This window comes from Tupaia chinensis, unplaced genomic scaffold (genome assembly GCF_000334495.1).
Source record: "Tupaia chinensis unplaced genomic scaffold, TupChi_1.0 Scaffold000222_1, whole genome shotgun sequence".
NCBI classification, from domain to species: Eukaryota; Metazoa; Chordata; class Mammalia; order Scandentia; family Tupaiidae; genus Tupaia; species Tupaia belangeri.
This window is the reverse complement of record NW_006159697.1, coordinates 1691108-1715597: the sequence shown is the minus strand read 5'-3', so window position 1 is coordinate 1715597 and position 24490 is coordinate 1691108. Positions and strand designations below refer to the sequence as shown.

Here is a 24490-nt window from a genome sequence, read left to right as displayed (position 1 = left end):
TCCCTGTCTCTCTATGGTCAAAGTAATAATAATGATAATAATAATAATAATAGTAAAAACTGGAATTAAATTTTAAAAATCCTTTAAAAAACTCTGGCTTTTTAGAAAAAAAGTTTATTTCTTCCCATTAGTGACAGAGAAACAGGCACTCCCGATAAAATCCTCCCACTATAAACCACACCCAGCTTCAGCCGGCCCCAGGGTACATGTGTGCATAGGGTCCTCAGGGAGGTGTCTGGACTTGAACCGGGAACCCTCCCATGTGGGATGACCTCACAGAGTGTCATGTTTTACCACTGTGCCACCGTCCAGCCCTCTTTATTATTATTTCTACTTCCACTGTTCCCTACAGCTCTGTATGGAATGCACAGACTGCTGAATCATTATTTTATATATTATCTCCCAAACTCAAAATCAGAAATTTTTCAGGGAGAAACTGAATTACAAGTCCTGGGAGTAATGTATGTACATACGGATCTCTATGTTTATGACGATATGATTGTGATCACATGCATGTATTTGTGTACATGTGCATGCGTGTTCACAGGTACGCGTACATGTATACGCACATAGAAAGGGCCTTCAAACACTATGAACAACGCATATTATGAAAAAACTACATGGATTTCAGTATTCTCTGCACCCAAAGAAACTTGTAATTTAATTCTATCCTTGCACCAACTCTTTTTCAAATTAATTTATTTCTTCCCCGAGTGAGCAAATGGGAGAGAGAGAGAGAGCACGTCCGACAAGGTCTTGATGCCCCAATCCACCCGCATCTTCAGCCATCCCCAGACCATGAGCACCAGCATGCCTGGCACACTCAGGGAGGTCTCTGGACACAAACCTGGAACCTTGTCAGAGGGTCAGCCTCGCAGAACACTGCATTGTACCACCGCAGCACTGTCCAACCCCCACCACAAAGCTTTTCAGTGTCTTCATTCTTGCGTGCACACAGTATTTATGGGAAATGATGAGTACGATGGACTATACAATGCATATGGCATATACTGAATATGTATACGTGTGTGTACGTATTGCATAATGGATGTATATACTGGGTTGTTGGAAAAGTCATGATGCATTTGGGCGTAGGAAAACAGAACAAAGATGTCATGACTTTTTCGACCACCTCATCGATGTATGCAATTATATGGTGTTAGCATTCCCGACATGAGACACTCATGTCATTATTCATAGGCAAATCATTTCAAAGTGAGGAACGGATGGATGGCTGGATTAAAGAACTAAAGCGGTGACTAAACACATGAGAAATATTTCAGTAAACATTAGAGTGTATCCAGATCGACACATAAAAATAGATCGTTCGAAATCCATTGACTCTCCAAAGAAACTGTTTCCAGAACGTGCAGGAAGCTCTGTGTCTAGAGCTTTCATGGAAGCCTCATTTGGAACAAATGCACTCATGGACAGCCTACCTTTTTCCCAGGTGCTAAATAATGATGAGCCATCACTGCATCTAAACCTGCAGGGCCGGCGTTGGCTTTCCTCAGTTCAAGCAAGCTTTGAACACGTTTTTCTTCCTTTTCTGGTTGTGACCCATGCCATAGGAAGGCAGGCAGGGTGAGGGGGGGTTCTGCGAGCCTCACGGACCACCATGACTGCAGACCCTGAGGCAAGGACCTTTCTCCCTCGTGTTCTTTCCATCTGCTCTAGTTCCCAAAAACCTGGCCAGGCGCCTGTGCAAGGCAGCTCTGACCAGTGTCAGCTTCTGAACAAAGCCAGCAACACCAAGTATTGATTCCCCAGCTCAGAGATGATTGTCATGTGGAGATGCTGCTCTTGTTTTGCTCAGTTCGGGGGAAACAGTAGTTTAGAAACACAGGGAAGCAAGAAACCAATGAGGGAATGATTTTGTAACTTCGCCCAAGAAACCAATGAGGGAATGACTTTGTAACTTCACCCAAGAAACCAGTAAGGGAATGACTTTGTAACTTCACTCAGTGGTGTCCTGGCTGGTCTTTCGAGCAGTAATTGTGGCCACGATATAATACATGTAATAACAAAAAAAGAGAAAAAAAAAAAACCTCAAACCAGGCATGCTCCATTTTTTGGAGGAAAGCAACAGTTTGTAACAGCTTTACTGCATGTGTGATCCTTAAAAACAAGGAGGACTTGGGACCAGCAGTTAGCATAATGGCTATGTCACTGGACTCCCACGTAGTCGACCACGGTTTGAGTCCCGGACCTGGTGGCTTAAATTCATGGCGGGCGCGTGTGCATGCGTGCCCAAGATCCTGAGAGGAGAATGGAGAAGAAGGGATTGTGGCGTGGCCATCCCCCCCTGGTGGGGTGATTTCTCGCTTTCTGTCTGTCTGTCTGGTGAGTGCACGCGTCCTATAGCAAAAACCTCTCAAAACAAACAAACAAACAAACAAACAAACAAACCAAACAAGGAGGACCTGTAATAATGCAGGTATAAAAATAACGAAACTGCTAAAAGGAGACATGGGAAGTTTTCTTGTTAAATTTCCTTGACGACACCACAATATCACACATACGATATCTCAAAATTATGAGAAGGAATTCCAAAGTAAAAGAATTTTGCATATCACAGTTCAACGACCACAAGTCTATGTGTATCGGTAAGAAGACTTACTAGTCATAAACCCCAATGCAAAGCTGGCCCTCCCTCTGTCATGCCTTGATTTGATAAGGAGCCTGCTGGGTCACATTCAGCTTCAGAAACATGGTCAGTTTACTTACTGTTATTGGCCACGTGCGTGGATGTGAAATGAAGGGACACTTTGGCGCTCTTGAGGCGTGTCTGTCCCCAGTACGTGATGGCCTGCAGTTCCACGGTATAGTCACAGTCTGGCTGTAGCCTCTCCAGCGTCACGGAATTCTGAAACTACATGCAAACAGAATATACCTGACTCCGCCACGCGCATCCCAGGCTCCCTGTCTCTATTGCAAAACCATGCAGATCACCAGGAAGCGAACAACTTGTGTCTTAGGAACGTCTTTAATTTTCTAACACCTTTACAGGTCCAGTTCTACTGTGACTAAAGTGAATTTCATAGGAAGGCCAGACACACTTTGAAAATAATCTGCCCCATCTCATCACTGGATCCTCTCGGGAGCATGGAAAAAAAGTCATTGTGACCCCCCCTTCCTTCTTGCACAAGAGAGAGCTGTTTATAATAGTTAACAGAGGTTGAGGTGGATAGACACCTGGAAAACATTATGAATCGGCATTAATTGTATTTCTTTGGTATTTGTAATAAGTCTGCTGTAAGTTTGCATGAAAAGCTGTAAGAAAAATCAACCTGACTGAATCCTTTAAGATGTTTCTGCCATCGTTATCATAAATATCAATAGCTCGCCAAACTGTCCATTTGTAATGGTACAAAAGTGAATCAGGTCAAAATGGTATGATTTTTCCAAAAGTTTCAGACCAAATAGGAATTGTCGGAAGTCTAAGGAGCATGCGACCTATGTAAGGAAACCGAGGAATCGACTGAAACAGTCTCACCGCTTTGAATCTAGGTTTTTGTCCATGACTTACTATACACTTGTAAAAAGTATAAATTCCCTTCCAAGGATTTGTAATTAAGAGAAGTGAGATTGTTGTCTAGAATCCAGAAACACTCTTCAAAATATAATACAGGTGATATAAAAAACTGCATGTGCTGATATCCAAAAGAATACTTGTTGGGGCAGCAGGTGGCATGGTGGTTAAGGTGCTGGACTACCACATGGCTGGCCAGGGTTTGAGTCACATGGCTGATGCTGACCACAGTTTGAGTCCGTCCCACACGTGGTGGTTTTTTTTTTCTCTTTCTCTCTCTCTCTCTCTCTCTCTCTCTCTCTCTCTCTCTCTCTCTCTCTCTCTCTCTTGTGAGTACATATGCCCTATAACAATTTTTTTAGTGGTAATAATAATATTAAATAAATAATTCTTCAAAGAAAGAATGTTTGTCTATCAATGGTCAGTGGCAGCATGAACATCTATGAACAACAACAAAAAAAATGTGTCCGTTATGAACACACCACCAAACAGCAGGGAGTAGTATTATGTTCTTCCCAGTGGAGAATATTGCAGTTTTATGTATGCAGGGCATTGTTGTCTGAAACCACCCAGCAGTGACTCACAGAAGGATGAGGTCATTGAAAATGTCCTAACGTATTTTTCTAATGTTTTCCACTGCAAAAATGTGCCGTGACTTCCCTGATGACCCAGTAAGTCTCTTGCTTAAATCCCACCATCACCTACTGGCAGTCTGATGCTAATTTAGGATCCTGTGAGATTTGTTTTCAAGGAGAGGACATGGTTGTCTCGGGGCATCCCAGCCTGGAGAGAATCACACTCACCATTAATTAATGGATGACTTCATTATATGTTTAGGCTTTTGAGGGATGAATGAGCAGAACTCAGCCTTCTTCCATCTGCCCAGCTCTGGAAGGCTGAGAAGTCCGCACTTTCAGAAGGGAAATACTTCATGTCGGAGTCTGGGCTGTGGCTGCTTTACTCAGCTAACACCCAGCAGCAGGCATGGCCACTGAAACCCTCCATGCCCCACCATGGGCATTTCCCTCTTGTAATCCCTAGCATGTCTGCATAAATTCCCAATTCCCTATTTCTCTTCCTACCAGCCTTCCAGAGCTGATCAGATGCAAGAAGGCTAATTCCTATTAATTAGCCCCTCAAACTCTGGAGCATATAGTGAAGTCATTCATGAATTGACAGTGAGCAGATACGGTTCCGAAATGCCCATGGGAACCATGCTGTCTCCCTGAAAACAAACCTCAATTATCAGTAGAGAGGCAATAGCTGATTGTGGGATTTAAGGGATTTTCGTTAGAGTTTCCTGTGTGATTGCATATCATGCTCGCTAAATGATTATTTACAAGCAAGTACAATAAAATTTACTTTTGAAAAGCATTTCCTTGGGGCCAGCAGACGGTGTAGCTTTTACATTGCTGGACTTCCACACGGGCGACTACAGTTCAAGTTCCAGACCTGGTGGGTTGAAACCCATGCCGGGCACGTGTGCATGTGTGCCCAAAATCCCGGGAGAAGAATGGAGGAGAAGGGATTGTGGTACCTCTGCACATTCCCTAAGGCAAAAAAAACTCCAGAAAAAAAGCATTTCGTTGACAATCCCCATTCCTTTTCATTACTTAGACTATTACGATAGTGTCTTTAAGAAATAGGAAACTATTGATCTCCAAGAAGAAAATACTGTGCTCATTTTCTTTTGTGTTTTTCTGGTTTTAAGCCCTAACCTCTCATGGGTCAAACATTAGTACTGAGAACTGTCATGATTCATGCCACATATTGTTTGTCTCGCTTGGATCCCAAAGTGAAGTCATTGGTGAAGTAGGGACCCAGTGATGTAGGCTACTTTGGGCTTATTAGTAATTATATTAAAATTTACTTTGTGTTTTATTTATAAAATTGATACATGATACAAAACAGATGTCCCTGCAGCATCTCCCTCCTTTCTCCTCGACACTGCCTGGCTGTTAGTGGCATATGCTAGGCAGAGGGCTGGGGACAGCAAGGCCTTAGCTGTATTCCCTCATTTCACATTTTGCTCAAGAGCCTTGTGATTCTCCACCGCCAGCTCTCTTAGCTCCTCCTGCGAGATAAGCATAAACTCCCAGTTATCACTGTGACCGAGTCCTTCAACATGGAAGGTAGAACTTATGGGAGATTTCTTAAAAATACAATGAAGAGAGATCAGCAGATGGCATAAGGGTTACGGTGCTGGACTCCCACGAAGACGACCTCAGTTCAAGTCCCGGACCTGGTGGCTTAAAACTCATGCCAGGTGAGGTGACCAACAGTTGGCGTAATGGCTACGTCGCTGGACTCCCATGTAGTCAACCATGGTTCGAGTCCCGGACTCAGTGGCTTAAACTCATGCCTGGTGTGTGTGCGTGCGTGCCCAAGATCCTGAGAGGAGAATGGAGGAGAAGGGATCGTGGTGTGGCTATCCCCCGGAGGGTGATTTCTCGCTTTCTGTCTCTCTGGTGGTGCACTCACCCTATAGCAAAAATACCCCCCTAAAAAAAATATACAGTGAAAGTAGTTGAACAGCTAAATGATTAGGACTTTTGGAGACCTGTGTTCTAATTCTAAACAGCACAGATACACAAATTGTTAGAGCGGAAAGAAATGCCTTGTTGTCTTTTGTAAAGCCATCTTACATATTGATTTGGCTATGAAATTCAACTTTATAAATTGGGGGGAGTGTCTATAAAAATCTAACAATAGCAAGATAAAGGAACATATTCTAAAAAGAAGCCAAGCGGCTCTTTTTATGTACCCAGCCTTTCTTATGATGCAAGGTGTTCACTGTCACAGAAATCTCATCTCAGAAAAGAGTGGTGAAGATTTTATTTCTTAGCATCTGGAGGTGAAACGCTCCAATTTCTTTTAACCAATGAGGAAAACATATTGTCAAACATGCAGTTTCTTTTGCTTTCTTCGTTTCTTTAAAAAATAATTATTTACCTTTTCATTTGACTGGATTAAGACAGAGAGAGAGAGAAAGTGAGAAAGCAAGTCGCTAGGTCTGGGACTTGAACCACAGTCGACCATGTGGGAGTCCAGCACCCTAACCACCATGCCACCTGCCAGCCCCCCCTTTCTTCATTTTTTTTAATGACTAAAGGGCATACAGGCTCACCAGAGAGACTGACAGATGGGGAGGGAGAAGGCATCCCACAACAGGGCGTGGTCACACTGCTGTTCCTTCTCCATTTCTCCATCCTGTCGGGATTTGGGGCATGCTCACATGAGTCACTGTTTGCTTCTCAAGTCGCTGAGGCCAGGATTCAAACCACAGTCAGCCATGGGACACCCAGCTCTCTTAGCCTCTATACTATGGTCAGCCCTCGTGTGTGAACTTTCTAAGCTGTGGATTGTGCACTGATTAGACTACAGCTGGAAATACCTTGCCACAAGAAAGCATCAACATCTGCTCTTTAATTTACAAGGATTTCCTTTAAAAAGAGGTGGTAAAGGACCAGCAGCAGGTGGTGTGATGGTTCAGGTGCTAGAGTCCCACATGGCCAACTACGGTTCATGTCCAAGAACTGGTGGCTTGCTTTCTCTCTCTCTCTCTCTCTCTCTTCTTCTGCGTCTCTCTGGTGGATGCATATATCTCATAGCAAATTTAAAGAAATGATGATAAATAAGTAATTCTTTTTTAAAAATGATAGTGGGACCAGCAGATGGCATAATGGTTATGTCACTGGACTCCCAGTGACAGCAGCCCGAGTCCTAGACCCAGGGGCTTAAAACTCATACCGGACGCATGTGCGTGCATGCCCAAAATCCCGAGAGGAGAACGGAGGAGAAAGGATTACAGTATGGCCAACCCCATGGGGGGCAATTTCTTGCTCTGTCTCTCTGGCGAGCGCAAGCAAAAATCTCTGTTAAAAAAAAAATGAGAGAGCAATAGTAAAAGTAAAACACATCAAAAATGAAAAATGTGAAAATAAAGGACATTTTGTGTTTTACCTCTTTCTTTAGCTAGGCAGGTAAGATGGCGATATTTGACATTTGATTTGAATTTGTTCCTTTGATTTCTGGAGTTGTGACTGCCATTTGGATTAAAGTAGCCCAACAAACTATTGGGTAGTTGGGAAATCATGATGTAGTTTGCATTGAAAAACATGTCGTGACGTTCCTGATGACCTGATCCAATAAATAGCACTGTTCTCCCTTCCCGTGTAAATGTCACAATAGAATGTAGGCATGTGCCCATCATCTCTGCCCTTCCCCACTCAATAAGAAAGGTGTAGGAACCCTGCCTTCATCCAGGTCCTCTTTCGTGGAGCGGTGGCACTTTTCAGCTGGTGGCCTTGAGGGCAACCTCCCAACCCCCAATGAGGACAGGCAGCTCCTCCTCCTTCCCACTTACCCCATCTGTAGTCTTTCTCCGCTTCTTTTTGGTGGGGACAAGTGACTTGCTGCTGACCGTCCAGCTCCAGAAGGCTTTGTAGTGGTGCACGGGGAGGTCTGGCTCCTCGGGGAGGTCCCACACGAGAGTGACGGTTACCGTGCCATCGCTGTGCACGGTGGAGTTGGCAAGGCGGAGGTTCACTGGCGCTGGCGGGGCTGACGGATCTGGAATCCCAGGACAGAGACAAGGCATCGGACTCCACTACCGAAAGACGACAGCGAAACCAGTATCTCTGTACACTGATGACAACACGGGCGACCCTGAAGCACACATTGCTTTTCATAGCTAGAAAAAAAACTAAGAATAGGGACCAGCAGGTGGGGTGTGGTGGTTAAGGGGCTGGACACTCTCACAGGGCCAACCACCATGGTTTGAGTCCTGGACCTGGTAGCTTGCTTTCTCACTTTCTCTGCCTCGCTGTGTCTGTCTTTCTCTGGTCAAAATAAAATAAATGCATGGATACATTAAATAAATCATTCTTTAAGAAAGAAAAACTAAAAATAAGCCTTGAGTAAGATCCGCTGGTTAAGCCTCCAACTCAAATGCGGTCTACAAAATAATGATATGAATGTGTCGATCCCTATTTGTAACCAGGCAGATTTTTGTACACATTTTTATGTCACTGTAACCTAGCTGGCTTGGGACATTTCTGTAAAACACAGGACAACTGAAAGTAGGTGAATTGACCTTCAATAGGTAAGCAAAGTAGAACAACACCTGAAAACCCCAAAGAGGAAGAGAGAGCAATTCACAACGCATCTTTTCATCATTTAGTGGCCCCCGTAGAGAGAGAGATAAGAAAAAAAATAATAAATAAGAATAAATGGTATACCATTTTTAGCCACATTCTAAATGGGAGGACTTCCAGACGGCATTCATTTTTGTAATTTTACCGTGACTGGCTAGTGTCATAAGCCAGAACCTTCTCAGCTGTCAAGACAGCTTAGCTACTGCTATTAGCCCCCTACAAATCTCCATTTAAAACACACGTACAAAGAAGATAAGTTGGAGTAAAACTGGAGAGCTTTATTTTCTGCACAAATTAAGCAACTGTAGATTTACAGATGCTTTTGTTTCAAGAAAGACCCTTCCACAGGAAAACTCGGTCAATAATTCCAATCAGAACACCGTTTGCGTGCAAGGAAGGTCTATCTCACTTGATCTAAATACAGACTCAAGGCCAAGCAGAGGTAGACCTGTGTGGGGGGGGGGGGGGGGGGGGGGGGGGGGGTTAGCCATGGTTTTGCTCTCCAAATCACTTATGGTTTTGGAATGATGCAAACATGAATTATTTAATATGTTCTCATGCTTTTCTCTGTGATATATAATGCCTGGAAGTTCAGTTAGATTAGTCGCTTCAAAAGAAAACACGACTGCTGTTCGACAGGGTGACTAACGTTAATATCGTAGGGTTTGGGTTACACAAGTAGCGCTGAGCTGCTCTCATCAGAAAAAAAGTGACTGTGAGGTGATGGATACGTTCATCTGTTACACCATAGTGGCTATTTTACTACCCGGGTGTTTTCCACAACCTCAGCTATACACAATAAAATGGATTTTTAAAAGAAACTCATTGGGACCAGCGGATGGTGTAAAGCTTACATTACAATACTTGGGCTCCCATGGAGTTGACCACAGTTCAAGTCCTGAACCCAGCGGCTTAAAAAGGCTCATCCTGGGCACGTGTGTATATGTGCCCAAGATCCTGAGAAGAGAATGGAGGAGAAGGGATCGCGGCATGGCCATGCCCCCTGGGGGGTGATTTCTTGCTCTCTGTCTCTCTCTGCCGCTCTGGCATGTGCATGTGCCCTATAGCAAAAAAAAAAACTCTCTCTAAAAATTAATTAGTTGACTTAATTAAATAAGAAAATTTCATAGTTGTTTTTCAGGTAAGCAGGTTAATCCAAGCTATGACATGATACTCTTCATCTAGCAGTTCTCCAACAACCAATATTGGGAAAATTCTGGGGGTGCCCCCGACTCGGATTGGAATTGTTCCTTTAGTCAGTGGGATCAAGGGGAAAAAAATATAAGTATAAATACATATAAATTATATATTTATATGTTTTATATACTATAAATATATAAGTTATATATGTATATTATTTTATATAATATATCATTATACCATATAGACATATTATATAGTGTAACATAACATTTATATTATTATATAGTATAAATATGCTATATAAAAACATAATGACATGCAATATATATAATGTATACTATATTGATATACAATACTTTATAATATGTTTATATAGTTATGTAACTACGTATTATAAATATGTTCTATGTACTAACATAATTAGTTATAAGATATGTAATATGTACTCTGGTACTATAGAATAATATGGCACATATCTGTATAAAATGTAGGACACCCAGGGAATCTGGAAGTTTGGAGGGAGATGATGTGTGGGTCTGACATTGAGAAGTACTCCCCGGGTCGTAGCGTCGCCCGCCCTATGGAAAAGTGCCGTACAGGGTAACAGCATGCGAGGTCTCAGCATGGCTGTGCTCTGTGTCAGGAGGCTGTGCCGACCCTGCCGGTGTGAACACGAGAGGCACGGCCTTCCTCGTTAGTGGGCTCAGTGCTGCTCCCTAGGAGTCTGTCTCTCGTCCTCAATGTCGACGCCACTGACCCCTCCCTCCTCTTTGGAACATGTTTCCCTTGACTCTCAGGACAGCAGTGTCTGCCGGATTTTCCTCAGTCTTACCGGAAGCCACTCCTCAGCCGTCCTCACCACGCCATAGCTCCTTCATAGCTCATCATCTCTCAGCAGGAGGGATCCCAGCATGTGACCTCAGGGGCCTCTTCTCTTGTCGTCTACACACTCTCTCGGATAGCGTCCACTGTCCCAGCTTTCACAAGCACCTCTGTGCTGAAGACATCTGAATGGGTGTCTTCAACATAGACCTTGCCCCTGAGCTCAAACTCAACTATCCAGAAATCTAAATATCTTCCAGTCCTCTTCACGGGGTCTCAGAGGCAACTGAAAATTGGGGCCCAGAGCCACAATCTTGATCCCCACCACTGCCACCACAAGCACGCAGACACCAAATACACACACGACCACAGATACCACCAGCTCTGTAACTGGAAGTCCTTCTTTTGGTTCCTCTAGCCCCGATGTTCATGTCATGCTTTTTTTTTTTTTTTTTGAGCGGTTTTTGCTATAGGGCACGTGCGCTCATCAGACAGACAGAGAGAGACAAAGAGACAGAAAGCGAGAAATCACCCCCCAGGGGGGATGGCCATGCCGCAATCCCTTCTCCTCCATTCTCCTCCATTCTCCTCTCGGGATCTTGGGCACGCACGCACACGCGCCCCGCATGAGTTTAAGCCGCCGTGTCCGGGCCTCAAACCGCAGCTGACTACATGGGAGTCTAGCGACATAGCCATTACGCCAACTGCTGATCCCCAAGTCATGCATTTTTTTCCTACTCACATCCTTGAGCAAATCATACTAGCGTTAGCTGCAAAATCTGTTCAGAACTGGATCACTTTAAATAACTCCCAGTGTCTACATCCAAGCCACCACCATCTCTCCCTGACGACAGCAAAGGCCTCCTAAGTCGACTTCCTGTTTCCAGCGATGCCTCCTAACAATAATCTGATGATGCTTTTGTTTTTCCTTTTTAAATTGTCTATCCATTTCTTCCATGAATGAGACACAGAGAAAGAGACAGAGAGGTAGCACCCTCACAAAGTTCCACAACCCACCTATGGCCTCTGCCAGTCCCAGATTACGGGCATACACGTGCATGGTGTTTACAAGAAAACCTCCGGATGTGAATCGGAATCCTCCCATGAGTATCAGCCTCTCAGAGCCTCACATTTAATCACTGTGTCATCGTCTGGACCCCCAAGCAGCCACGGTGATTCTTTAGTTTGTTTTTTTAAATTATTTTTTTAATTTCATTTTCTTTGATACATTCTGTCACGTTATTTAGCTTACAAAGTGAATATTCCAGCATGCATGAGTCCTAAAAGTAGAAACCATGGGGGACCAGTGGTGGCATAGTGGTTTAGCTGCTGGGCTCCCACATGGCCTACCACAGTTCTCCTCCCAGACCTGGCGACTCAAAGCTCATGCCAGGCACGTGTGTGTGCATGCCCAAAATCTCAGGAAGAGAGTGGAGGAGAAGGGACTGTGGTGTGACCATCCCTCCAGGGGTGATTTCTCACTTTCTCTGGCAAGTGTATGCACCCTATAGAAAAAAAATGACCCTCTTAAAAATTATTTATATCTGTATCTATAGATATATCTATAGATATATGTTTATATAAACCATGAGATGTTCCTCTTCTATTCAGAAGTTCCTGGTGGCCTCCATCTTAATTTAAAGTCTAAGAATTCTCCTGAATGTCTGACAGGTCCACTATACATTGACCTCCCCAAGCTCCTTTCCTTCCATCCCCACCTGTTTTCTTTTGTCCCAGGCATTCTGGTTTCTATGCTGTTTCTTAGAAAAAGAAAAACAAAAACCCATGAAGCTACTGAGGCTTTTCCACCTAGACGCTTTCCCCCAAATGAGCCCATGGCTGACCCCTAACTACGTCAGGTCTACCGGATGTCATCCTATTGACAATAGGTACAAGCTCTTTTCTCCTGTCCCTCTTCCGTGATTTTTCCCCTGCTCCACTGACCTCCAAAGCCCTTCCTCTCTGCCGACTTACAGCAAATTCTATATAGTGGCTGTCTGCTGCCACGCATGATCATGAAACTTCCACGAGGGGGGTCATGTTTTGGTTTGCTTCATTTTTGTAAATTCCGGAGTGCAGAAAAGCACCTAGCACAGAGTAGGTGCTCAGTAAACATCTGCTGAGTGAATGAATGAATGACTCCCAAGCTTCTCCTAGACGTTAGCCTCAGTTTGTAAGGTGGTATGTCAGTTTCAGAGCGTAGGGAGAGAAAAGACCCTCCATCGCGGGACCAGTGGTTTCCCAACTCCTCCCTGTGAGTCTCAAGGAAGAGCATGTCCCACTGTCTCGCCTCTTCCCCTTTCATTTGACTCCCCACCTAGAACCTTTTTGTCTTCATAACATGCATTTCTCATGAACTTCCTGAAGACCTCTCATGTTAGCTCCTTGTACTTATCCACAGTCTGCATGATCAGCAGTGCAAAATGGATCGAATACCCAGCACATACGCCCGACGTCAGCCATGCAGAGCAATCGCTCCTTTTACTGGCGATCATGTGTGGTGGAACATGTGGCTTTCAGAAAGACGGATTTCAGGTTTTATCACTTAACCTTTTGTGGTTAAGGCCCCAAGGGACACAAACAAACAGGCACGCAAGTTGGACACAATGGAATGGCTTTGAACCCACCGTGGGTAACGCGACTAATAAAATCACTTATCACCCTTGGAGAAATGCAGGTCTGTTATTGCACTGACATGAAGTCTCATGGGAAAGGACCACTTCTGCCGGTCCCAGGAGAAAGCCTGTCACGTTTTGAGAGGCAGACGCTTCTAGGTTTGCAGACAGTGCTATTTGTCAGATATAGAACCCATCCCCGCGTGTGAAAGAACAGCTAAGTCCTATGCGAGGCTGAAAGAGAGTAGCCATTATAAATAGCATGCAGGAATGGTAGAAGAAGGGGCTTCAAAAGTTTGTGGGGAAAAAATGGAATTAAAATACAAGTTTATTTTGGTACACTTTTTTTTTTTTTTTTGGAGAGGTTTCTGCTATAGGGCAGAAAGACAATTTCTACACTTGCCAGAAAGACAGAGAGACAGAAAGCAAGAAATCACCCCCCAGGGTGGATGGCCACTCCACAATTCCTTCTCCTCCATTCCCCTCTTGAGATCCTGGGCATGCATGCACATGTGCCCAGCGTGAGTTTAAGCCATAGGGTCCGGGACTCGAACCGCGGTAAACTACATGGGAGTCCAGCAACCTAGCCATTATGTCAAATGCTGGTCCCCACAATTTTTTTTAAATCCATCCGGCATCTTTTCATGAGAAGCATGTCACGTGAACATTGTTGAATAACCCCCTCACGTACTTTACAAAAGCGAATGTTGAGTTTTTTTATCCTTTGCTGTCCATAGCTTGGACGTCTCCGTGAAATGCACCCCAGGGACACCTCTTCAGGCGTGTGACTGTGATCAAGCACAGTTCATTTAAAAAGGAATGAAGTGATCAGAGCCCAACATGTGCAATTAAAGAGAGGCTTGATTCTAATGATTTTAAATGTCTTTTTTTCCCCAGGCTTAGCAGTTGGGCTCATTTTCCTTCCTCTTTCAGTAGTAATAATAATAACCTCAGCCACAGTATCTAGATACACAACTCCTAGGTCCTTGAAAACCTGCAGAAGCTCCAGCAAAGGCATCTTTCCAACTAGTCAGTACATCTCACACATACCGAGGGCTAAGCCTTGCCCACTGCAAATGGCACACACAGCACAGCTGTGGAAGAGCACAGCAAGTCATTGGTCCCCGTGAAGCCACCATCACTTTACTACCACCAGCGGCATCTGGTCTGGTTTTACTGACCCTCTGGCCTGGAAGCCTGTTATCACGTTCAGTGTCACACTTGTGTGCCAGGAAAGCAATGCAATCTGCTTCTGTTTCCTTTATAAAGAATCCTGCACCCGTGAGGAAGCAGGGCTAGAAAGGTGTCTACTACACTGCAGATGTGCAGAGAAGTCAAGAGAATTAAAAGGGAGTAGATTAGAGACCAACAGCTGGCATCATGGCTATGTCGCTGGACTCCCATGTAGTGGACCGCGATTTGAGTCCCGGACCCGGTGGCTTAAACTCACACCGGGTGCGTGTGTGTGCGTGCCCAAGATCCCGAGAGGAGAATGGAGGAGAAAGGATTGTGGCCTGGCCATTCCCCCCTAGGGGGTGATTTCTTGCTTTCTGTCTCTCTCTGTCTCTCTGTCTTTCTGGCACGTACACACACCTTATAGCAAAAATCTCTCAAAAAAAAAAAAATATATATATATATATTAGATTAGGTTAATTACAAAACAATTGGATTTTTTTTCTTGTAAGATCTCTTTCAAGTGTGTGCTTTTGTAATGGCAAAATGATATTGACTCATTTTTTTGTTTTAAGTTGGCAGAAGTGGTAAGAAGAGCTGTGTGTGTTTGCCAGAGGGAGACGGCGAGAGAGGGAGAGGAACAAGCACCCCCATAGGGTGTGTGGTCCTGCTGCAATCCCTTCTCCTCCCTTTCTCCATGTGCCTGGTAAATTTTTAAATCCACCGGGAGCAGGATTCACACTGAGGTCTGCCATGCGGGATCCGGCTTCTCTTAACCACCAGGCTTCACGTCTGGCCTGACGTTAATCTTAAACGTCCCGACAAACATTTGCCTGTTCTAGGCGACATGTAGTAAAAAGTTTCCTGATTTTCCTTATATGATGGATGAAATTGAAACTCGTCCTCTTACTATGCATCTTGAGATAGACACATAGTCTGGGTAGTCACAAGCACTTCATTCCCCAAACTGACTGAGCTTGCAAATAATACCATGGAATAGGTAGTAGCCACTTGGCAGGGTGTATCCCTTCCTTCCTTCCTTCCTTCCTTCCTTCCTTCCTTCCTTCCTTCCTTCCTTTCTTCCTTCCTTCCTTCCTTCCTTTCTTCCTTTCTTTCTTTTTCTTTCTTTTTTTCTTTAGAGAGGTTTTTGCTAAAGGGCGCATGTGCTAGCCAGAAAGACAGAGAGAGACAGAAAGACAGAAAGCGAGAAATCATCTCCCAGGGGGGATGGCCACGCCGCAATCCCTTCCCCTCCATTCTCCTCTCGGGATCTTGGGCACGCACGCACACGCGCTCGGCGTGAGTTTAAGCCACTGAGTCCGGGACTCAAACTGCAGGCTACTACATGGGAGTCCAGCGACATAGCCAGTACGCCAACTGCTGGTCCCAGCAATGTGTATTTCTAATACTAAGTATGCAGTGTAAGAGACTGTCAAAAAGTTCACAAAAAATACACACACACACAGACATATATGTATAATGAAAAAACGATGCCTGGATTTTGTTTCTGCACCAAAATAAACTCATCCTTTAATTCCATTTTTCACAGACTTTTTGAATCTCCCTTTATATGTGCTTTTCTTTCTTTTTTTTTTTTTGTCAATTCAATAAATATTAATATTATCAAGAAAAGGGTAAGCACGGATTTACTGTAAAGAGTAAGTGAAAGGTGAGGTCCTTTTCTGTTTTCTAGTTCTTCAACCTGACTCTAGCTGTTCACTCACTCTGTTGGTTAGCTTTGAGTGATTTTCTTTTTCTAAGAGGCAGTCAATCACATATAATCTGACTAATGCTAGAAGGAGAGTACTGGAAATTGAGCCTAGAAAGGCAAGCCTGTGTCCAGTAATTACGTTGGCCCCAAATGTCAGGGGACTCAGAGTATTTAGTAATATTTTTGGAACATTGCAGTCCTTCAGATGTTCTAGGGCCGGCCCCATAGTGTAGTGTTAAGCCCTGTGCACAGAGAACTGGGTCCCACAAGGCCAACAGCAGTTCAGATCCCAGGACCCTGAGCCCTGGTGGCTTGAAACGTATACCCGTGTGTGCATACGCATGCACAAGATGGAGAAATAGAGAAAACATTATTGTGGTGTGAGCATGCTGCATCGAGGAGTCATTCTCTTTCTGTCTCTGGTCCTCTAGCAATAAAAAATTTTAAAGAATAAAGAATGTTTAAAAAGTTTAGGGCCAGCAGTACCTGCTCAACACATCTTTGTTACATAAAGAGGAATGGGGACCAGCTGACGGCATGATGGTTACTCTGCTGGACTCGCACATAGTCGACTGCGATTCCGGTCCCCAACCCGGCCACTTAAACTCACGCCAGCTGCCTGTGCGTGTGTGCCCAAAATCCCAAGAGGAGACCGCAGGAGAAGGGACGGTGGCGTGGCCGTCCCCCCTCGGGAGTGATTTCTCACTTTCTGTCTCTCTGGCGAGTGCACGTGCCCTATAGCAAACATCTCTCTGGCCACAATGGTGTCATGGTGAGGCAGTGTTCCGCCAGGCGGAAGCCACATGGAAATGTCCCATATTTGTGTCACGAGGTCTCCCTGTGTACACTGGGCAGAAATGCAGGTGCCTATGATCCGGGCTGACTGAGGCCAGGAGCGGATCACAGTATGGAAGGACTTTTTGCTGGTCTGTCTCTGTCTCTCTCTCTCTGTCTTCATGCACAAAATAAATAAATGAACTTTTTTTTTTTTTAGATGTTTGTTAAAGAGCATGTATGCTTGCTGGGGAGACAGAGAGACAGAGAGAGAGAAAGCAAGAAATCACCTCCCAGGGGAGATAGCCATGGCACAATCCCATCCCCTCCAGTCTCTTAGGATCTTGAGCACACACGCATATACACCCGGCGTGAGTTTAAGTCTCTGGGTCTGGGAATCGAACCACGGTCAAGGACATGGGAGCCCAGCAGCGCAAACCTAATGCCCCCTATGCCATCTGCTGGTCCTAAACTTTTTGTCCCCCCTCATGGGGCTTTTCATTTCATAAAAGCCCATGTATATTTGGGGCTGCATCTCTGATTCCAGGCTGTGGTGTTGGCTCAGCCGGGCAGTGATGAGACAGGATGGCCTTCCCACTGTGACTCAGCACTCACGAGGCGTCTGCCCAGGTCCTCAGGCCCGGATGGAGACAGCGCTCTGCGGACAATCATGGCAGCAGAGGCATCTTCCCTGCTTGCACGGGACAGGAGGTAGGCCGGCTCTTACAGCCATTCCACATGTGCCTCCAGAGGCCGTCTTTCCCTCGCACAAAATAAATAAATGAACTTTTTTTTTTTTTAGATGTTTGTTAAAGAGCATGTATGCTTGCTGGGGAGACAGAGAGACAGAGAGAGAGAAAGCAAGAAATCACCTCCCAGGGGAGATAGCCATGGCACAATCCCATCCCCTCCAGTCTCTTAGGATCTTGAGCACACACGCATATACACCCGGCGTGAGTTTAAGTCTCTGGGTCTGGGAATCGAACCACGGTCAAGGACATGGGAGCCCAGCAGCGCAAACCTAATGCCCCCTATGCCATCTGCTGGTCCTAAACTTTTTGTCCCCCCTCATGGGGCTTTTCATTTCATAAAAGCCCATGTATATTTGGGGCTGCATCTCTGATTCCAGGCTGTGGTGTTGGCTCAGCCGGGCAGTGATGAGACAGGATGGCCTTCCCACTGTGACTCAGCACTCACGAGGCGTCTGCCCAGGTCCTCAGGCCCGGATGGAGACAGCGCTCTGCGGACAATCATGGCAGCAGAGGCATCTTCCCTGCTTGCACGGGACAGGAGGTAGGCCGGCTCTTACAGCCATTCCACATGTGCCTCCAGAGGCCGAGAGCCGCTTCTGTCTGATGTCTGCATCTGCAGCCTCGCTGAGAGCAGCAGCAGCTCAGGCCGGCAGCTGAACAGATGCTAACTCGTGGCGACCACAGCGCATCTGAATCACACTGGGGCCATGAGACTCAAGGTGACCCCTGCCCACCTTAACCCCGCAGTTAATTATTCATTTCCCTTGTCTTTCTAAATCATCGGGACAGCTGGAGACAGTCTGAAGATCATGTCTTTATTTCCATTTCCACCTTACAGCTAGCTTGCTTGCTTACTAGCAGTGCCTCCCTGCAAAACAGAAAGCAAACACCCACACCTTTCCCTTTTTGAAAAAAAAAGAAAAAGGAAATACCTTTCTCTTGAAACTTTCTTTTTAAAAGACCCACAACATAGACTGTCATCGAATCCATACAGTTACATTATTTTCACTGCACGTTTTCTCCTGGAGACCTGCGGTTACGCAGAGGGAGGAGTTGCCATATGACGAATCAGGAAACGGACAGACAGAGGCATATACATTGTCTCAGTCATGCCCAGAAACGCAGCTTACAGCAGCTGGGTCTCCCAGCGGAGAGCCATATGACTGATACTTCTAAGTCTTCTTATACATTACTCATTAAGATCACAGCGCATTTGTCTAAAGTAAACGGGAATTAGCGACCACGTAAGACGGTCACTCCTGATTACACGTTAACCACATGACTAATTTATACGTAGGAAGCCAGATCTTGGTCATTAGTCATGCAGATGTCTAATGCATTTAGAAAGAGCTCTCAGGATGGGAGAAATAACCCCAAAGATACTGTTCAGCTCTGCTCTAGTTAAGTCCTTCGACTGTCACAGACTAACCAAAAATGGAACACAGTATTCATCTTGTTCCAGAGGTTTTAAAGTAGCAAGGGAATAGGAAGTGAACAGAATTGCAGCAGCCATCAACCGACTCAGGAGGGGTTGAAATTCTGGATGTTATGAGACAAAAGTAACAGTTAACTTCACACTCCATTGAGGAATTGTTTCAAGAAAGACTAGATGGTATAACACAGGTAAGACTCAGTCTTTCTCTCCAAAAATGAATGGGATGATGGCTTGATTCAGAATATCTTGAAGCAAAACTCAACAAATGTTGAGGCCAGCAGGTGACGTGGTAGTTAACACGCTGGAGTTCCACGTGGTCGACCCGAGTTTGAGTCCTGGACCTGGCAGCTCGGTTTTTTTTTTCTCTCTCTCTGGTAAGCACATATGCCGTGTAGCAAATTGATAATAATAATAAATAAAATTAAATAAATAATTCTTTATAAAACAATCAACAGAGGGACCAGCAGTTAGCGTAATGGCTATTTCGCTGGACGCCCACATAGTCAACCGCGGTTCGAGTCCCGGACCCGGTGGCTTAAACTCATGCCGGGTGAGTGTGCATGTGTGCCCAAGATCCCGAGAGGAGAAGGGATTGCAGCGTGGCCATCCCCCCGGGGGGTGATTTCCTGCTTTCTCTCTCTCTGTGTCTGTCTGGTGAGCGCATGCTCCCTATAGCAAAAACCTCTCAAAAAAAAAAAAATCAACAGACGTTGACCATGGAAACTCCTCCACACATACTTCAAACAGTAGAAAACCCCATTCTAGTATCTTCTGTGACATGTTGAAGGTGAAAGTCGAATGGTGTCCTTAACCATAAATGTATGTGGTACCTTCCAACACATCCGGCCCCGTTCTCTGAGGTTTGCAAAGCCACCTGTTGGCCAGTCATAGATACGAACATGAAGACAATGAATCTGCCCACCACATGTGCCCGGGGAAAGGCCGGTTTCCAGCCTCCCCGGCAGGTAAAGGAAGACTGACCTTTGGAAGAGCAGAAGTGCTTGCTGGGGGCAGTGAAGCCTCGGGTCCCATGCACGTTGACAGCGGCCACTCGGAACTGATACCACCTGCTGGGTCGTATGTCAGTCAGTTGAACACGCTCGTCTGTGGTCTGAGGGGATGTGTCATAGAGCACAGGGAACATGTCAGTTGTTATTCTGACACATCTGTCTTTAAAAATGCACTCATCTCAGGACCAGCAGGTACTATAATGACTGTGTTGCTAGACTCCCATGTAGTCAACCATGGTTCGAGTCCCAGACCTGGCAGCTTAAAACTCACACTGGGTGCGTGTGCATGTGTGCCCAAGATCCCAAGAGGATACTGGAGGAGAAGGGATTGCGGCATGGCCATCCCTGCTGAGGGGGGATTTTTCACTTTCTGTCTCTCTGTCTCTCTGGTGAATGCACGTGCCCTATAGAAAAATCTCTTTCAAAAAAAGAAAAAGTACGTTGATTGGCCAGTGCAAGTCACCCTTGGCTTTCCCCCGGACACATGTGACTTATCACGCCCAGTTATGAGAAGAAGCTATCGGAAAACAAAGAACTTTTGCTATCTCAGCCCAATGAGTCAAACACCTCTGAAGTCAAGATCTTATGACCATGGCTTGGTTTGGCATGGCCCCAAAGCCTTGCTGATCAAGGCAACCTGACCCCACATGACTAAAGGTTTAAGTCCCGATGCCCATAGCTTGAAAAACACACCAGGTGTATGCGTGTGCAAGCCGAAATCCTGACAGGGTGGAGAAATGGAGGAGAAGGGATGGTGGCATGAACACATCCCATTGGGAAGGGTGTCCTCCCTCTCCTACTCTGTTTCTCAGTCTCTCTCTAGAGAGAGCACACGCCCTCTGGAAATTGAAAAATATATATAGACAGAACAATGCTTGAACTATTTTTAAATCTGGTGACTAAACATAGCGTTTGAGGGATTGAGCCAATAAAAAATATAGATGGATGTAATCATTGTATTTTAGACAAGAAAGTGAAGTCATGTGGAGATTACAGGAAGAAAACACCTCTTTGACATTCCGATCTTATTCTAGAATTTAGGATGACCACCCACATACTTAATACTAATGATTTCTGGGAATAAACCCCAACATCCTCCTTTCCCCTGTGTGTGTGTGTCTGTACATATGTGTCTAATATGATCTTTTAAAATAAATTATGTAATATCTGTGAGGAACCAGTCTTGGTCATAAAGGGTGAGATTTATTAGTCTTTGTTCAATAAAATGCCTAAAGAATAAACAAGACACTGCAGAAGGTCCTTAGGCTTTATATATAAAAGATGATTGATTGATCTCTATATCTATATCTATATCTATATCTATATCTATATCTATATCTATATCTATATCTATATCTATATCGGCTTTGTGGTCTCTTCTACTACAGTCTCAAGATATCAGGACCAGTAGATGGCGTGATGGTTACGCCACTGAACTCCCACATAGTACTGTGGTTCAAGTCCCAGACCCGGAGGCTTGAAACTCACGCCAGGCACATGTGCATGCATGCCCAAGATCCTGAGAGGAGAAGGGACTGTAGCGTGGCCATCCCCCTGAGGGGTTATTTCTTGCTTTCTGACTCTGTGTTTCTTTCTCTGGCAAGTGCACATGCCCTATAGCAAAATTCTCTCTTAAAAAAATATATATATCAGAACACTTCAAAGGTCTCTATCTGCTTTCAGCAATGTTCTAGGTGTTGCTTTCATTGGTACATCTGGAAATCTTTGCCCTGAATTCCAAGGCATTAACGTCTATGCCCTCCCCTGTGCCTCGCGGTGACATCAGCTCCGCTCTGAAAAGGAAACTGACCGGGAAGGAAGCAGGATTGCTTTTGAAGCGGTCAGACCTCAGTTTCTAATACCTGCTGAAAAGGACTGTGGCATTTTCATCAGCTTCTCAAAGGAGCGAAGCATTTCTGAGATCAAAAGAAGAATAGGAACTCTTCAATGTGACTTTTTTTTTACCTGATTGGGCAGACTTTGAGACAACACGAAATGACTTTACCATTTCCTTTTAGCTATGCTTTTTTGTTTGTTTGTTTTTTTAAGATTTTTGCTTTACTGAAATGTGCACTCACCTAAGAGAGACAGTGGGAGGGAAAGTGACAAGTCACCTCCCTCGGGGGTGGCCACACTGCAAGCCCTTCTCCTCCAGTTTCCTCTCAGGATTTTGGGCATGCGTGCACACGGGCCCAGCTTGATTTTCGAGCCTCCATGTCCGGGACTCGAATGGTGGTTGGCCATTTGAGAATCCAGCACCTTAACCACCACACTGGGAATTTTCAAAGCTTAAAGTAATTGTGATACCCACAGCACTTAGAAGACAAAGACGGGAATTATTACCTGTGACGTTAATAACAGTAATAACAACAAACTACGAACTTTCCTCTTCCCAGTAAAAGAGAGGATGAAAGAGACTATCTCAGCAGCACCTGCTTGCCTCAGTCTTAAAATAGTTTGGAAAATTTACAAATGAATCTGCCATTTGCATCACATGGAATTTTAGGCTGTACTCTGAGTGGCTTTATGTTGTATTGGAGCAAATTATTTTTTACAACATACAGAATTACTACATTTGTTTGTCCAGGTATTTCTTTTTTCCTAGTTTAAATTTTTTTTTCCTCTTTCACTTATTTATTTTTACATTTTTCCACAAACATTTACTTTACATAGAAAAAATTTTTTTAATCTCGGGAACCAGCAGTTAGCATAATGGCTATGTCGCTGGATGTAGTCGACCGCAATTCGCGTCCCGGAACCAGGGGCTTAAAACCCACACCAGGCGCGTGTGCATGCGTGCCCAAGATCCCGAGAGGAGAATGGAGGAGAAGGGATTGCGGTGTGGCCATACCCCCCGGGGGGTGATTTCTCACTTTCTGTCTCTGTCTCTCTCTGTCTGTCTGGCGAGCGCACGCGCCCTATAGTGAAAAACCTCTCAAAAAGAACAAAATTTTTATCTCTTAAAATTTAAGCTTCCTACTTTTGTGATCGACCCATTATTGTAGTGTCTATTGGCTTGGAGATACTGTTATAGAGGAAAGAACCACATTCTTCCCATAGCTGAATGCTGAATTTTATTTTATATTTACTGGAAAAAACAAACAAACAAAAAAAACAACTTGGGAATCTACTCCTTGGAAAAATGATTTGATTAACTTTGGGTGACATTTGTTCCCTACAAGACATACACGGGGGAGAAGGCATTTTAATTGTTGAAAAGCATGAAGTGTTTTGGCATTGAGAACTTCTTCTGTAGCCATGCAGGATCCCCCCACCCCCACCCCCTTGCAGCTGGTAGTCCATTTAACAGTTCTTAAAAAGAAAGAAAATATTTTGCTTTCCTCATCAATGAGACAGAGGAAGAGGAAGCACTGTTAAGATAAACCCCAGGGAGTGTTGCCAGCTAGGTGGAATATCCATTTTTCAGTTGACTCAGATGAAAAAGAAAGTACTTAGGGAAGATTTATGAGCTGTTGGCTCCTTCCCAGCAGGCCCTTTGTGATGTAACTCTGACTCCATGGCCCTGGCTTCCTTGGGTGGAATGAAGGCTTACGTAGGAGAAACCAAAGTCATTTGGATTATCAAATTTCAGATTGATCACTCCTAACGCTGTAGCATTGCCCTTACGCAAGATGGTTTTTTTTTTTTGGAGAGATTTTCACTGTAGGGCGCGTGCACTCGCCAGACAGACAGAGAGAGACATAGAGACAGAAAGCGAGAAATCACCCCCCAGGGGGGATGGTCACGCCGCAATCCCTTCTCCTCCATTCTCCTCTCGGGATCTTGGGCACGCACACACACGCGCCCGGCGTAAGTTTTAAGCCACCGGGTCCGGGACACGAACCACGGTCGACTATGTGGTAGTCCAGCGACATAGCCATTATGCTAACTGCTGGTTCCCCGCAAGATGGTTTTGACTTTAGCTGAAGGGAAACGGAGTTCGTAGAGAACGTAAGTGTGAATCATCCAGTTATCAAGTTCTCTCTGTTCCATGTGTGCTTTGAGTGGATCAAGCCACTACCCAAGGTTCAGATGGACCCATTTACAAATATTGAGCTCATCTTCTCATCAGCGGACATGCCATTATTTCTACATTGGGTTATTATTTTTTTTGACAAAGCGAGCAAGTAAATTTGAAATGCCCAGGTGGACACCACCTCAGAAGCTAAAAGGATTTGAAGTCTGAAGTCAGCAGGTGGCGTGCTCGTTAAGGTGCTGGACTCCCACATGGCCACCTGTGGTTTGAGTCCTGGACCTGACGGCTTTCTTTCTCACTTTCTCTCTCTCTCCAGAGAGTGCACAGATGTTACAGGAAATTAAAAAATAATAATAAAATTAAATAAATTAAATAATAATCAAATAAAAAA

At 44.7% G+C, this 24490-nt stretch overlaps 1 protein-coding gene across 1 annotated transcript in view; it reads right to left on the bottom strand.

The window, feature by feature from the left end:
• The window catches only part of ANOS1 (anosmin 1), a 322949-nt gene that overhangs the window by 38627 nt on the left and 259832 nt on the right, over positions 1-24490 (bottom strand). Inside the window, exons 7-9 of the mRNA XM_027771540.1 lie at positions 20095-20224; positions 7899-8104; positions 2728-2872 (exon numbers count right to left, since the gene is read on the bottom strand). Coding sequence (XP_027627341.1) covers positions 2728-2872; positions 7899-8104; positions 20095-20224 — 481 coding nt within the window. The remainder of the gene's footprint in view (positions 1-2727; positions 2873-7898; positions 8105-20094; positions 20225-24490) is intronic.